At 40.6% G+C, this 15,508-nt stretch overlaps 1 protein-coding gene across 4 annotated transcripts in view; it reads right to left on the bottom strand.

The window, feature by feature from the left end:
- SAMD12 (sterile alpha motif domain containing 12) overlaps positions 1–15,508 on the bottom strand; it is a 161,609-nt gene that overhangs the window by 69,502 nt on the left and 76,599 nt on the right. For all 4 annotated transcript variants that reach the window (XM_057415217.1, XM_057415218.1, XM_057415220.1 and 1 more), the window contains exon 4: positions 10,892–11,032. In XM_057415217.1, coding sequence (XP_057271200.1) covers positions 10,892–11,032 — 141 coding nt within the window. The remainder of the gene's footprint in view (positions 1–10,891; positions 11,033–15,508) is intronic.

Here is a 15,508-nt window from a genome sequence, read left to right as displayed (position 1 = left end):
AAGAATTATGACACCATGGGAGTGTACAGCATATGAAATTTTCAAAGGTCTTTCTGCATCCTTATTTACATGACACTTCTAAAAGCCAGTCCATTGTCTAAGATGATGCTGATTGCTACTCCTGGCATCCAAGGTTCTTTAAATACGGCTGGACAATCTTGGCACCTTATGACAGAAAAACACAAGGAATGGCTGAAAAATGTTCCACATAGTTACACTCTGGAACAAGCCAAAGAAATTCCTCACCAGACCACTGCAGTCCAGCAAGTCCTCTAAACACTCAGGCTAAAGGAAAATCAACAAAAGAAAACTAGAGCAGGAAATATTAATCTCTTGGCCCAACTTTAACAACAATCCTCAGTTACTCAGGAGTTCTTAAAGGAAGACCAAAAGAAATACAGTAAGAAAGATGTCTTTCCTCTCAAGAAAGATGTCTTTCCTACTTCTCAAGACAACTGGAATGACCTAACATTTTAAAGAAAGAAGGAAATGTGATAACCATTCCTTCTCCATCTCTACCTCTGACATATACCAAAGAGGAAAGAGAAAAAAACCAATATGGCTTAGAGGACTTTGGAGAGTAAATTTTAACTACAGCAGCTTTGCAGTACTGCTGCCTGAACAAAGGCATAATCAGTAAGAACCTCCTCTTTCTGCTGTGCAAGACCTTTGTTTCTTTCAGGCTTTTCTCTCAAAAGCCAGCTCTTGAAAGTCCTACACAACAGTGGTCTCTCAACACAAAAAAACCCCAAGAACTGAACTTCAGAGTCTGCCAGCTCACGTCGCAGACAATAAGCTTCCCAACTGGTCTCAGTGAAAAATAAAGGAACATGACAAAATTACTTGTTTCAATGCTGAGGTGTTGGAGTTACTTCAACTCCATCTCACACCATCAAATGTCAGCTGATGAGCTTGGTAGCTGGGTATCCCAGATGAACTGACTGGGAAGATCTGAATACTGCTTCTAGTGGAGAGGACTCTAAAACCATGTCAATGTATATGCCTTCAGACTGCGCTCAACCTTGAAGAACCTTGACATGCCTTTTTGTTCACTTACTAAAGTCTCCACCATGCCTACCCCTACAGTTCCTGAGGATGACAGCTCCAGCCCTCCTGTATAGTTGAGTATGCCAAGTCAGAGTTTTATACCAGGATGCCTGGATATAATATGATGTGCACATTCATGAGTCTGGCTCTCTTCTAAGCAGGTTATGTTCTGGTGGAAGTCACTGTAAAAGCCAAATGTATGTAAACCAACTACTTTTCCAACAATATGGATAAGGTGAATAGAATATAGAAAATAGAAATAGAAAATACTTCTTTAAAAACAACACAGCAATTCCCTGCCCCATTTCCATGTTGTAAATTAAAGCTGCTGTACTGATGCCATCATCTGCTGGACTGGGCACTGACATAAAAAACATAGAGTACTTCCACTGCATAGGAGAAAACCAGGTAGTTTTTGAAAACTGTTCAGAATTTTGTTAGAGTTCAGAACTCCTTAATGTCAAGGACCACAAGCTCATTGTTATTACACTTCAATTTATTATTTTATAGGGAATCAATTTCAATTAAAATCCATTCAAATAGTGACTGGAAAAATTCTATATTATTGATCTTGAGGGGGAACCAGCATAGTTAAAATTATTAATCATACTTGAGCATGTCATAAAATAATGGGCTCGTACCCGTGCTTTATGATCATGTCAAATAAAGAGTTTAAAAACGAACACCCTTTCCTTTATGGAAGATGCCAGAGATCTGCATACTGCTTAGTAATAAAGGAACAGTTCATAACACTGCTGGCTGCCTGTGCATAACTAAGTAAATGAAGGTGCTCTATCATATGAAGCATAAAAACCATTAAAAGTAAACTTTTATTTGAATAGAAACACATTCATTTTTAAAATTACATGACAGAAAAGCTTTTAAAGAATGTGAATAAAGAAAAAAAAAGAGAAAGAGAAGCTTTTAAATAAAACAGCTTCTTTTTACACAAGTTAGAAAAGTAACTTCACAAAGGCATAACAAGGTGAGGGTTTTTCTCCAGCCTCCCTTGAATCTTTGCCGTAATTATAAATCTTTATTGCACAGGCCATAAATGCTAGTAACAACAGGAAGAAAAATGCTTTTGAACTATTTGGCAATATTCACCTTCAGGGATTCAAAACAGCAAAACTTTATTTTACCTTTTCAAAAAGGCTTTAAGTGACTTTCATGTTTGTTAAAAGTGCCAATATAGTGAAACACTTTGCAAATAGAACGCATTCATGCAGGCATCAGCAACACCAGTTTCATAAAATCAGAACCATTAGTGAAGACGGCAATTCGTCCAGCTTTCAGAACAACTTTTTCCAGTGTAGATATTTATATCTAGCATAGTGAGTGGGAACTGATCTCGCCTAACTTTGGTCATCTACTATGTAGACAAATACATCTGGCAGCCATCCTGAGCTTCTGTAATAATGACTGGAGAGCAACAGGTATAATTCATCTAATGTGTCTGATGTGTCACTGGTGAAATAGAGGATGTGTAGCTACTACCACACGCACACTATAGTAGGATGGCTTACAGTCTCTGTGGAAGGCAGAAGATACACAACTGAAGCCATGCCAAGTTAGGCTTTGGTGCTTTTGGCACCATTGAGGCTGCCAGTAATTATGTTCTGGTTTGTAAAAAAACTTGTTCTGAAAAACTTGTTTCATAACAATGAGACAGATACTCAATGGATACTAAAAGAATTAGGCAGGGAAGTAATCTTCCTAATGCCGCAATTCTGGATGCTGGGGAGCCCAAGAGGACTGGACCATAGAGAGAGGACAAGGTTCTGGGCTCTGCCTAAGCAGCATCTGCTACTGCCATGGATGGACACTGAGATAGGGGATACTGGATCTGACCAACAATGGCATTTATTCCTTCCAACATTAACCACTCAGTTTGACCATAAAGATGTCAGCTGATGAAGTCAGTCAGGTTTTGAGCCAGAAGCCCAGCACTGAAAATTCCTGTGTACTTTCTAAGGGGTCTGAATTATAGCTGGCACTTCGATTTCCTCAATTCTTTTATAAAACAAATATCTTCTATGCCTGATTTCTGGAAAATCTCATTAGAAATGACAAATATGTCACATCGTAAATGGCACCATCTTACAATATGTAGATTTGATATATTTAAACTCTGTGTGAAAGACTGTACCTATTCCTGGAATCCCTTTTACCAGCCTCTTCTTTTCAGCTGGGTGAAAACAAGTGATTTCTACTGGCACTGATCACAAACAGCTGTTGTTAAATCTCAGCCTCTGCCTGCCCAAAATTTCCTATTTAGTTGAAAGTCTTTCCTGACTGGCTCCAGCACAAACAGCAGTAGTTTATTTTTTTTCTTAAACCTTAAGCAAAATTGTTTTTTCTCTTTCCAATTTACATGAGTGTGGAAATATGTACATATATGTGTGTGTATATATATATGTACATGCAATATCTATTTATCAAACGTGTAAGACAGTTTTGGGTAGGCATTAGCTCAGAAGGACTTAACTGTCCATTCTAAATTTTCCTGTAGACTGACTTCTGAGAAATGTGAAAAGCAGGAATGAACAAAACAAAAAATCGACATTAATAAAATAACAAGAAAGCCAGATAACTTCAAGCATGTCCTTGTAATCATACAAAGCAGCTAATACTACACTCCCAGTAGACCGAGTTGTAATATTATTTATAGAAACACATAAAATGCAAGCACATCATAACATTATACAGCTAAAGTCTTGCTGTAGAAGTTCATCAATACAGATTTCATAGTTGCCACATGTTTCCTTATTCATACTCCAAACTAATATACGATACATGTTGAAGGACAATTCTGTGCTAAGCCTACCCAGACTGCATTACAATGCATTGTTCAGTGTACTGGAACTTATTTTACCTGTCAGCTGAATCACTCAGTTATTTGATATGAATATGTATCTGCATCACAGCAATAGCTGAAAGGTAACGAACAGAACCATAGTAATTCAATGGTCTAACAGGGACCATTGATTGCACCACAAAGTATATTCCTTGAGTCAGAAACCAGCCACATGAAATTCAAGTAACTGGTGCCATGGATGGAATTTGGTATTTATCGTCACTGACGCATGTATTTTAAACATTTTATCTGCACTCAGATACACACTCTGCATACTATACTATGCTTCAGCTAAAACAAATGAAAACTATAGAGAACCCCTCAGTGCACACTTGTAACCTGAAAAAAAATTGACTTCAGAAGTCTTAACAGCGCCTGAAAGACATCTCAGAAACAACTACAGCTTCTGACTCCAGAGCCTGCGTCCCCTGTAACAGCTGGAAATGTCCTTGACCGCAAGCAGAAAACATACAACAAATACTGCTCTTTTATAATCTAATGGATGGCAGCAAAGTTTTGCAGTCTTGAAGAGCAGTGTTAAATGCTACAATTGTTACAATGATACAGGAAAAACGGATATGGAATGGAAAGGAATAAAAGAGATATGGATGTACAGTGAAAATAAAACTATATCAAGAAGAAGGTTAGGATTTATTTACTTATAATCAAGCCATTTAGCATGTTGAGTCATGGAACATAGTTCTGACACTATGATAAGGGATAAATTATTGCTTTGGGGTAATTTATGACAGTATTTCCATGCTGTACTCACAGGGTCTCTCAGACATTTTGAAGTATAACAAGAGCACAGCAAAGGAAATCAGCTGAGAATTAAGTTTGCTTGAGCTCTTCTGAAATATCAAGTGTTGTTTTCTGTACCTTGGATAGATGCCACATATGCAACATATGCAAGAAACATTTGCATAGTAATTCATGCTAACGGAAGAAAGGCCCTTCCCGACGAGCTGGAAGCTTCAGGGTTAGGGAGAAGAAAAAGGTGAGGTCAAGACGATGAAAACAAAAGAATGGGTGCCTGGTAAGAGAACAGTCAGCATTTCAAATGCTGCACGCCTCTGAGCACCACCACAGGGACATGGAACCGAGATTCCTCAAGTGTTACACACTTCCGCCAGCAGCTGCCTGGGCAGGCAAACACACTGCCTACCTGGAGCGCTCGCACAGGCAACATCTGCTGTTTTTTACAGACAAGAAAAGGAGTATTTCTGGCGGAAGGAACTCATGATTCCTCTGGTGCCAAAACCTTGAGTCCAGAACATACTCAGGAAAGAAAACAGTACATCCTGGAAGTATAACAGGATGACTGTCTCTCACAAACATCAGTTGTTCAGACTTCTTTACAGGGATGACAAAGTTCTGGTGTCCTCAACATAAAAAAGACATGGAACTGTTGGAACAAGTCCAGAGGAGGGCCACAAGGATGGTCAGGGGACTGGAGCACCTCCCGTATGAAGATAGGCTGAGAAAGTTGGGGCTCTTCAGCCTGGAGAACAGAAGGCTGAGTGGAGACCTCATAGCAGCCTTCCAGTATCTGAAAGGGGCCCAAAAGGATGCTGGGTATGGACTCTTCATTAGGGACTGTAGTGACAGGACAAGGGGTAATGGGTTCAAACTTAAACAGGGGAAGTTTAGATTGGATATAAGGAAGAAGTTCTTTACTGTTAGGGTGGTGAGGCACTGGAATGGGTTGCCCAAGGAAGTTGTGAATGCTCCATCCCTGGCAGTGTTCAAGGCTAGGCTGGACGAAGCCTTGGGTGTCATGGTTTAGTGTGAGGCATCCCTGCCCATGGCAGGGGGATTGGAATTAGATGATCTTGAGATCCTTTCCAACTCTAAACATTCTATAATACTTCTTCAAGAGACATGAAAGGACAGTATGCAGTGGCAGTTCAGGTACCACAATATCCATAAAACCTACACAGCAAGGGGACAGCAAGCTGCAACTGTCTTCTCTTAAGTCCAAGTGACCTTCTAGTTCTGTGCTTTGTAACGTCCATGTTCTCAGATTTTCTCACCACTCAAGTCCCTTTTTAGGCAGGTGTGTAATCCTCAGTCATTCATACCGTGTATTGGAGCCACCACAGCAGGAAAGGCCTTCATATGTGAGAATTCAGAAGATGGGAATGAGTCTAGTATTTCAAGGCTTTGATTGTGGAAAATGACAACCAATCTTCTCATACGCAGTGCTGCAAGCTGGAATGGCAGTGCTCAGGTTCCTCCCTCCTTCAACATTCACAAGCAGGAAGCAGATAAGGTGAACAGGAACTAGGATCATGTTTCTGACAGCCGGGGAAGGTTCAGTGCCAAACAGCTCAGATTTTGATCAATCCTGCTTTTACTCTAGAATTAAGATGCTAATAATGCTGTAAAAATCCTTATAACACATTTCAGCTAGGGGTCCTATTTTACTCATCACATGGACCTTGAAGGCAATGCTTCTGTTATGAGGTTCCTCAAAAACCCAGTGAATGATCCATCACTAGAATAATACATGGCTTTTACTTCATCTTCCCTCAGAAAGATGAAATGCATCTTTGAAGGCCCTCTAGTTCCCCTTCACAGTATCACAGTATCACAGTATGCTAGAGATTGGAAGGGACCTCGAAAGATCATCTAGTCCAAGCCCCCTGCCGGAGCAGGAACACCTAGATAATGTTACACAGGAATGTGTCCAGGCGGGTTTTGAATGTCTCCAGGGAAGGAGACTCCACAACCTCCCTGGGCAGCCTGTTCCAGTGTTCCGTCACCCTCACTGAGAAGAAGTTTCTTCTCAAGTTTAAGTGGAACCTCTTGTGTTCCAGTTTGTACCCATTACCCCTTGTCCTAGCATTGTTTGCCACTGAGTAGAGGCTGGCTCCATCCTCGTGACACTCCCCCTTTATATATTTATAGACACTAATAAGGTCACCCCTCAGTCTCCTCTTCTCTAAACTATAGAGACCCAGCTCCCTCAGTCTTTCCTCATAAGGGAGATGCTCCACTCCCTTAATCATCTTTGTTGCCCTGCGCTGGACTCTCTCCAGCAGCTCCCTGTCCTTCTTGAACTGAGAGGCCCAGAACTGGACACAATATTCCAGATGGGGTCTCACCAGGGCAGAGTAGAGGGGAAGGAGGACCTCTCTCGACCTACTAACCACCGCCCTTCTAATACACCCCAGGATGCCATTGGCCTTCTTAGCCACAAGGGCACAGTGTTGGCTCATGGTCATCCTGTCATCCACTAGGACCCCCAGGTCCCTCTCCCCTACACTGCTCTCTAACAGGTCGTTCCCCAACCTATACTGGAACCTGGGGTTGTTCCTGCCCACATGCAGGACTCTACACTTTCCCTTGTTATATCTTTCCTTCTGGAAGAACACACTGCTAAGTAGTATAACAGGTTCTGAATGGGACTATTTTGGAAATTGAAGGCAGGAAAAAATTGGCCTTATTGTGGTTATTATTGGGCACATACGTTTTGGGCACATACATTTTTAGAGCACCAGGGCAGGATGAGCAGAAAACTTACTGAAGAAATAACTTCAGCAGGTATCAACAGCTGTGATGGCTTTCAATGAAGCATAAAACCTTATTCTAGCAAATTCTGCTGGCAGAAGAGATTTTTTTTGAAGAAGATTTGGCACATTCTGTGGCCTGGCAGCATATTCAGGTAGCACTTTGCCCTCTACGAAACTCACACAGGAGTTTAGGAGGGGGACCAACATCACTTTAAATGCAGTTGTCATTTCATCCAAATATGCTTCTTAAACTCAGCCCTATTAGCAGGTTGCTGTCTATGGATATTTTGATCAGAATCACACATAGCACTGTTCTACCACTTTGAGGACAGTCCCTTCTATGCCAGCCACAAGCAGGACTCACAATGAAAAATCTCAAAGTAACTTTTTCCTTCTCTGTGTAGTTATGTAAGGCTTTTTTACAAGCTTTTTTACAAAGATCTTTCAACTCAGACCTACAGAGATAACAGTACAATAATGGTGTTTCCAACAGCGTTCAGCTCTCCCCAAGAGACATTCGAAGATATTTTGTTAAATTAGTTCCTCAACATCTCTAAGTCTGGGGAAAAAGCACAGATCAGTAGCTCGGCCTGTACCCTTCTATCCTAGTGGAGGATGGAATAGTGTTTCTGCTGATAATAGCCTCAATCAGGCAGCTCTTACTCCAAACAAAAGTCTTCCTCAAACTCAAGACAAGCCTTCTATTACACAATCACATACTATTCTGGCTTTAAGATCCCCGGAACAGACTGGATGGTGTGTCCTGAATGAAGAATGAAACAGTTTTAAGTCATTTTCTGAAAAGGGAGGAGAAAAGCATGCCAGTTCTCTCCTGAGTTTTCAAAATGAGGTTAACTTTCTCTACAGACAACAGAATACAAACCCACTTAAAATATCTGCTAAGTATTACATAATGCTCTTTTAAAACTTTCCCTGTTTGCTCCAGCTTCAACTGGGGTATGAGCTGAAGTCAGTGGAAGTCTTTTCACCACCATCAATGGGCTCTGAATTAGGACTTCATTGCTTGTGTGCTAAATTAACTCAGAAAGGGGTTTTAATGGCTTCTTTCACTTAAATTTCTTCTGAGTTGTGCACTAAGAGACAGAGGGCTTTTTTCCCCTCTTTCTGGAGGACAGTAAAGCACAGTGTAGCAATAGCTACACTGTGACCTGCATTTTGCAAGTGGAATTTCCAAAAGGCAGAAACTGCTGGCATGCAAATATGCTACTTTTCAGAGAAAAAAATGTTCTCCAAATGTTTTTCAAAACATAAAAGCACCCACAGAAAGCTATTCCAGTAGCAATCTGGATTAGGAATGTATAAACCATAGTAAGAATATGAGCAGACGCAGTTTAAAGAAACTGGGCAAGGGGACAGAACCTGTTTTGGAAAACAACTGACATGCACACAGCATTGCAGACTGCATTGTAATTGAGAAATTGTATCTCAACCTTAGTGCTTGCAAACAAGCACTTCCAACAGACACATGCTCTGACTTGGTGTAAATGAAGTGATAAGAAATAGGAATACTGCTGTCATCCTATCACTCCTTGTCTCCCCACTCCAGCATCATATGATTAGCACAGCTCTGATGCACAGGGGAACGTTTTATGGACTGTTGTGCTGCCCCATAACTTCAGCTGTATGTAAGTAGCCTGGAGTAGAGCTGAAGTGCAGTGCAATGGCCAACACCACTGTGAGGGAAGACAGCAGGAGCTGCAGACCACCAGCTTTTTTATGAGCTTGTACTGGCTTTCATAAAGCATATGATGGCATGCCTTTATATGATCAGACTAAATAACACTGTTCTCTCCACGTGGCAGAGAGAGACTGCATTAAACACACACCCATACATTTATCACTTCATAGTTCACCATGTGTTCATTCATCTTCTTACCAAAGTCCAAAACTGTATCCTCAACTGCTCAGGCAAAGAATGGATCTCAAAGGATGCTGCCCTGAATTCCTGAAATGGCAGTCACCACTCTCTGAACGTGACTCATACACCAGCTGATGTGTCCAGAGGGGAACACAGGGAAACAATAAAGGAGAAGCCTGGAAACACATAGTTCTCAATGCCAAATATAGGTTTATGGAGAAATCTATCTGGACTGCAGCCATCAACTGACCCAAATTTGTAGCTAGTACATCCTCATTGTCCCCTATCAATAAAATCCCAGCTTCGTTAAGCAGGCCTAAAACTGATGGTTGGTGACCAGAGCTCTTCAGTTCGGCAAACTCTCAAGCAACACTTCAGATGTAGGGGAAGAGAGAACCCAGCCTGAATACCGAAGAAAATACCGAAGAAAAGGATGTACTAATAATGGATGAAAGGATGAATAGCTGAAGGAAAAAGGAACATTTTTAAACATCTGAGAAAGATACTGATGCTCCAGCATGTGCCCTGCCTTTGACATGACACAAGATGAGGTAAGCTCATATTCACAGATCACAGCAAAATGAAGGAGACCAAAAGCTCCTCATCACAATCCACAAGACACCAAGCCTGAAGGAACAATTCAGTTGAAACATCAGCTCTTTGAGATAAAATGCATCTTACTCAACTAATCAGAGACTTTTTCCCCAAACACATTGAGCAAGGCTTAATCAGGAACAGTGTCATGTGTGAAGGACATTTTGTTAAAAATACAGTGCATGCACTGAAGAACACTATATTTTTCATATTATGTGACATATAATGGGCACTGAACCAAAACACCACAAAGTATCAGGTTTATGCTATTGCACTGCACTACTCAACAACATTCGACAGTGAGAAATTATTGCAAATATATAGTAGAGTGTCTCTACATGTTCTCTACACTGTTACCAGAATAATTGCTTTTCTTTCAAGTTACTACACCTGCTGAAAGCCTTACCAGAAAGCTAATAACACGAATCATCATAAACCATCTTACCCTCATTTGGAAAATATGTTCAAGCTTTTTTGTTACTCCTTCTTCCCTGTCTAATCAAAATCTCCATACTGAGCCCAGTTTTGAGTTTTCTTACCAGCATAAATTAGAAGCAACCTTATTCAAGTCAATAAAATTACTCCAACATGCAAAAAAAACCGTGTCTAACAGGTAATTTTCTACTGGCAGCTTTACAGCTTACAGAGATTACTCTTTTATCTAGCACTGAAAGTAAGCAATTAATGCAAAATGTCTGTAAAGCCAGTATGTTCATTACTTGTGTCCTTTATATGTAATTATTTTCATATTAGTAAGCAGACAGACTACCATCAGGCTGTAGATGGAGCCTATTCATCATGCAAAACAGGCAGCTGAACATCTCTATTTATTTATGCATTATTTTACCTTTTGTTGCCACCTTGGATAGCATGTGGAATCTATGAGACATTTTCACGCATCATTTCTTGCGGGAGAAAATCAAGTCACTTTTTATGCCCTCATGCAGACTTCTCCTGCCTGACCTCAATAACTGTCCATATCAACACTATTTTTCATACCTTGTGTAAGCAGCTGGAGGTTTCGGACTTCTTCTCTCACCTTCAGCTGAAGGACTTGCTGCAGAATGTGCTGTCGCAGGCTTTCCTGGGCAATGCCCATTCGTTCAAGCTTCTTGTCAGTAAGCCTCAGCAAAGCACGGCCTGGATGCAAAAGGCAAAAAGAAAAATCACCCAAGGATTTTCATTAATGCAAGATTTTTACTCTGACAGGATAATTTGCTATAGAAAAAAATCTCAGCCCCGAAATACCTCAGTCTGAGAGGTTATTGCTTCATCAGTTTCATTGCTTCATCAGTTTCATCAGTAGTTCCTTACTGTCAGAGATCTATGTTCAACTCCTCCCTTTTCTTTTGATTTTCTGTACTGTTTTGGTGCTTCGTGAGGCATTAAGGCATGTAAAATAGGTATCTTGTGCAATTTCCGATTGCTGTTCTTCAGTGCTAGTTGGTCCCCCACAGGCAGGATATCCCCTATAAGTCTGCAATTGGTCCAGATGCCTAAGTAGACCATCACCTATTTTCAAGCATCTACATTACTGTCAGGAAACCACCAGTGAAAGTGAATTTTACCAATTTAATCAATTTATGGCATACTGAGGATGAATACCATTGCAATTCCTAGTGTAACAGAATAACTTTTCAGAAGGGCCCTGTACTTCATGTCCAGCCTTCCAAATCCCTCTCAGCAGCAACCTATCACAGCAAAGCAGGAAAAAGCGCCAGAGATTTCCCTTCACACTACTAGTTATGTTTAAATCATTCCTGAAAAGGGTGTTTGTCCAACAAAAAAAGACATTTGCCCAACTAAGCAGTCTACGATCTTTGCAGGAAATCACTCTCAGTTCATGACATATCTTTACCTTTAGGACAATGCTGAACCATGAACCCATGCAGACTGTGGATGTTAAAAACAATCAAACTATCCACACTCCCCAGATGCTGCTAGTAGAACTCTAACTCCATCTTTTGGGCATCACCATGCTGTAAGTTGAACCGCGCAGTGGCTCAGACAACACTAAAGAAGTATTTGGACCAAGCAGAGAACCAAGACATCTGGCAGAGCTTTACCTTAGGAAGAAAACCAAAACTTACTTACTTTGGTCTTCAACACTGCTGTGAGCTAGCCCAGGGAGGAGTGCCCTGCAGCTCCCTACTGACCCTTGGTTCCCAGTACGTACATTTGATATCCAAAGGTGCCCTTGCCAATACCAGCATATGACACTGGAGCTACATGGACACTACCTTGCAAAATGGCATGTGGTTTGGTTTGCTTGCTCATATTTTTACCTCTCTAGTTCGGATTGTGTTTTTTAATTACTAAAAATATCATCTTTGATTTCTCAGGCTTTATTCTGAAAGCAGAAGAAGATAGTGAAGAGCAAGTTACACTCTCTGCAACACAGCAGCCTCTGTGCTACTATTACTGGGGCTTTTGGATGAATGCTAAAATTCAGCTCATCATAATCAAGACAGCAAGATAAGGCCCTTATTCAGTCTCTTTCCTTACACAACAGCAACGAGTACAGAATTTTTATTATTATTTTAATAAAAAAATTCAAGAAAAATGCCAAGAATTTAAAGGGACACATTATATTTACCCCAAACCAAGCAGTTAGTGGTATCCTGATACAATGCAATGCAAAATAATGGGATATTGCTATTAATAAAGCAAGACGTTATTGATCAGATAAAAAATGACAGGGTTCAAACATTTTCTGCCCTTCCATGTCTCTCAAACACTACACGCTATGGAGGATGACCTTTTGATTAGAAAAACTTGCTTTGAAATCATAAACAAGAAGAATTCTACGGGTTAATGTAACAACAAACTACAAAAATTAATCTCTTGCAGTTCAATGCCAGCTGTCCAATTCCCTTGGTGATACAGATAGTAATAATGACTTCAATTTTTGTATCATCTTATCACACTGAAAGATCTTAAAGTAATTTATAAAGGATGTACAGCAGTCCAAGAGCATGGTCTGTAATGTCAATCTAGCAACTGAAAGCAAACAAAAATAAACAAGTCATCAGTTTAAAGAGTGCCAACATGCAGGTCATCTTAGGGCAGGGAGCCAGCAGCAGTAGTATGAAAAGACAGAGGCCATGCATCTCATCCAGTGCCCTCCACCTCTTTTTGGCCATGGATAGAGTCACTACTCTTTACTTCCTCTGGGCAACTCTATTCCATATTCAGACTGGTTTTCTATCCCAGTCACTGCCTTTGGAAGTTGAGTATGCACAAAACAGAGATGTCTCTTTTCAACTCCTGAATGCCAGTTCCCCTGTGGCTTGGGCTCAAAGCATCATGCCATTGGAAAAAAATGTCTCTGACTCACAGTATCTGCAGCAACTTGCACAAGTTGCCTTGAATTAACTCTTTCTTGCACCAAGTCCGATGTGATGTGTTGAAGCAGTGATGAGGCAAGAAGACAAACATCCAACTGTGGCATTCCAAGAATGCAGTAAGTGACCTGCACTAAGAAAATTCAATCCTCCCCATACCTCTTCTTTCAGCACTCAGAACAACAACTTCCAAGTCAGAACTGGTAAAATTTTTTACTCTGGTATTAAGTCATGCCTTTGAAAAGATACTGCTAATTCCTGGATCAGGCCCCAAAGCCAATTAGTTACTAAGGCCAAGGTCCTGACAATCAGCTTTTGATTTCAGATGCTTCGCTGTCTTGCTTCCTGTACTCTGCATATTGGAAAGAGTTATCATTTGGTGCCAAGACCTCTGTAAGGGTTATTGAACATTGAAACAGGATGTCCAGAGAGGTTGTAGAGTCTCTATCTTTGTAAGCACTCAAAACCTGACTAACAAAGTCCTGAGACACCAGCTGTAGTTGCCCCTGCTTTGAGTAGGGGTTGGACTAGATATTGCCAGAGATGCCTTCTAATATCAGCTGTTCTGTGATTCTATGAAACAATCTGCATGAAGGATCTCAATAAGATCTATTTTCTAATAAAAGAGAAGATTAACAAAGGACATTAATAAGCATACACAAAAGATGGTCATTTTGACAAGCATCATGGTTAGACAGCTATACAATAAAAACCGGTGGTAGATTTTTAATTCTCAGAGAGAGCTGGATAGAATCTATTATCAAGAGCAGAACATGTAACAAATGTGACATTTTTGAGGAGTGTACACTGATCTTTGCTAGGACACAAGTAAAGGAACTCCACCTACATCTTAGGAAAATTACCCAACACTACAGAACTGACCCTACCTCTTAGATGTAGCAGCTACATGCATAAAAGAGACCAGGAGATTTTATTTCTATTGACAAGAGGAACTGTAAAGATCACAGTCACAAGCACCCGGGCCTTGGCTTTAGCTAATTGTAAGGCTAGAAACCAAATGATTTAGAAAGCCCAAACTCCCTCATTATCTGCATGCATCTTTTAGCACCTAAACCCCAGCCCTCTCATATTCAGGACAGATAAGCCATGGAATGTTCTGAGATACCTCAAGGGCAGACACAGAATATCAAATACTTTCCAGCTTAATAACGGATTGATGGCCTAATTTTTTCTAATATGCCTTAGCTGCTGCAGTTCTCATTTGATCAAGCTGGGATGAGATGAAAATTTGAACGGAGGGAGAAACACTGCATGACACAGAACATTAATATGAATATAAGCATTGGTCTGATGAAGCTGGCATTGGCCCTAGAGCAAGGAATGCGGCACAGACTGTTGTACCTAATCAGAAATCCTCGTTGTACCTAATCAGAAATCCTCGTACCTCTTTGCACTGGTATAATCTACTGCTCTTCAACCAAAGCCTGTGAAGCTGCACCAACTGCCAGTTCGCAGAAATATGACACCTCATGAGAAGCCTTGAAAGTACACTTGTAATGAAGGTGAATGAATAGGTAAGAAAGGACTTACTAGGAGGGTATGAAGAACTCAAGAAATACAAGGAAATGAGATCAGGTATTTAGGAAAGAGTCTGGTTTCACGCAAAAACCCCGAAGAAAACTATGACTAATTTAAAGCTGCTGAAAATGATAAATCACTAGTGGGAACAAATAGTGTGTGTGAAACATGGCCAAGAAAGATCTCCTGAGTATAATATGATAGGTACACCTGATTATCAAGACAAGATATCCAGTTTACTTACCACAGGGCACAAAATCTAGGAAAGAAAGAAAGAAAAAGGTGGAGAACACAAGAACATTAGAAAATGCCCTAATGCCAGACCAACACCTCAGAGTACTCAAGAGTGGCAGTGGGAGATACCCTTTGGGAGAGCTATTGGGAAGGCTGCTTCCTGAAGTCATTCCCTTTGTACCATGCTAGTATCCAGAACTGTTATACAAGGGTTATTAGAGAGTATGGCATTCTTAGCACCTACTTATTGTCCTAATGTCCCTAAATTTGTCTTTTTGATCTTCCTGATACTGTCTGCCTCTGCAGCCTCCTTAGGCAGCAAATTCCAGAAGCTCACTGCCCATTTTTGTCTAGTTTATATTGATTTCTTACTAACTGCTTCAAGTGCTCTCTAGTTCTTGCACTGCAGTATTTGGTTAACAGTTCAACACTCATCTGTTGCTTCTGTGATTTGTAAACTTAAGTCATGCGCCTTTGGATCATGCTTCTGGATAGAGCC

This window comes from Pezoporus wallicus, unplaced genomic scaffold (assembly GCF_028554395.1).
Source record: "Pezoporus wallicus isolate ANWC-B61680 ecotype Strahan unplaced genomic scaffold, APGP_CSIRO_Pwel_v1 contig_3812, whole genome shotgun sequence".
NCBI classification, from domain to species: domain Eukaryota; kingdom Metazoa; phylum Chordata; class Aves; order Psittaciformes; family Psittacidae; genus Pezoporus; species Pezoporus wallicus.
The sequence above is the reverse complement of the archived record's forward strand: the minus strand, read 5'-3'. Positions and strand labels throughout refer to the sequence as shown.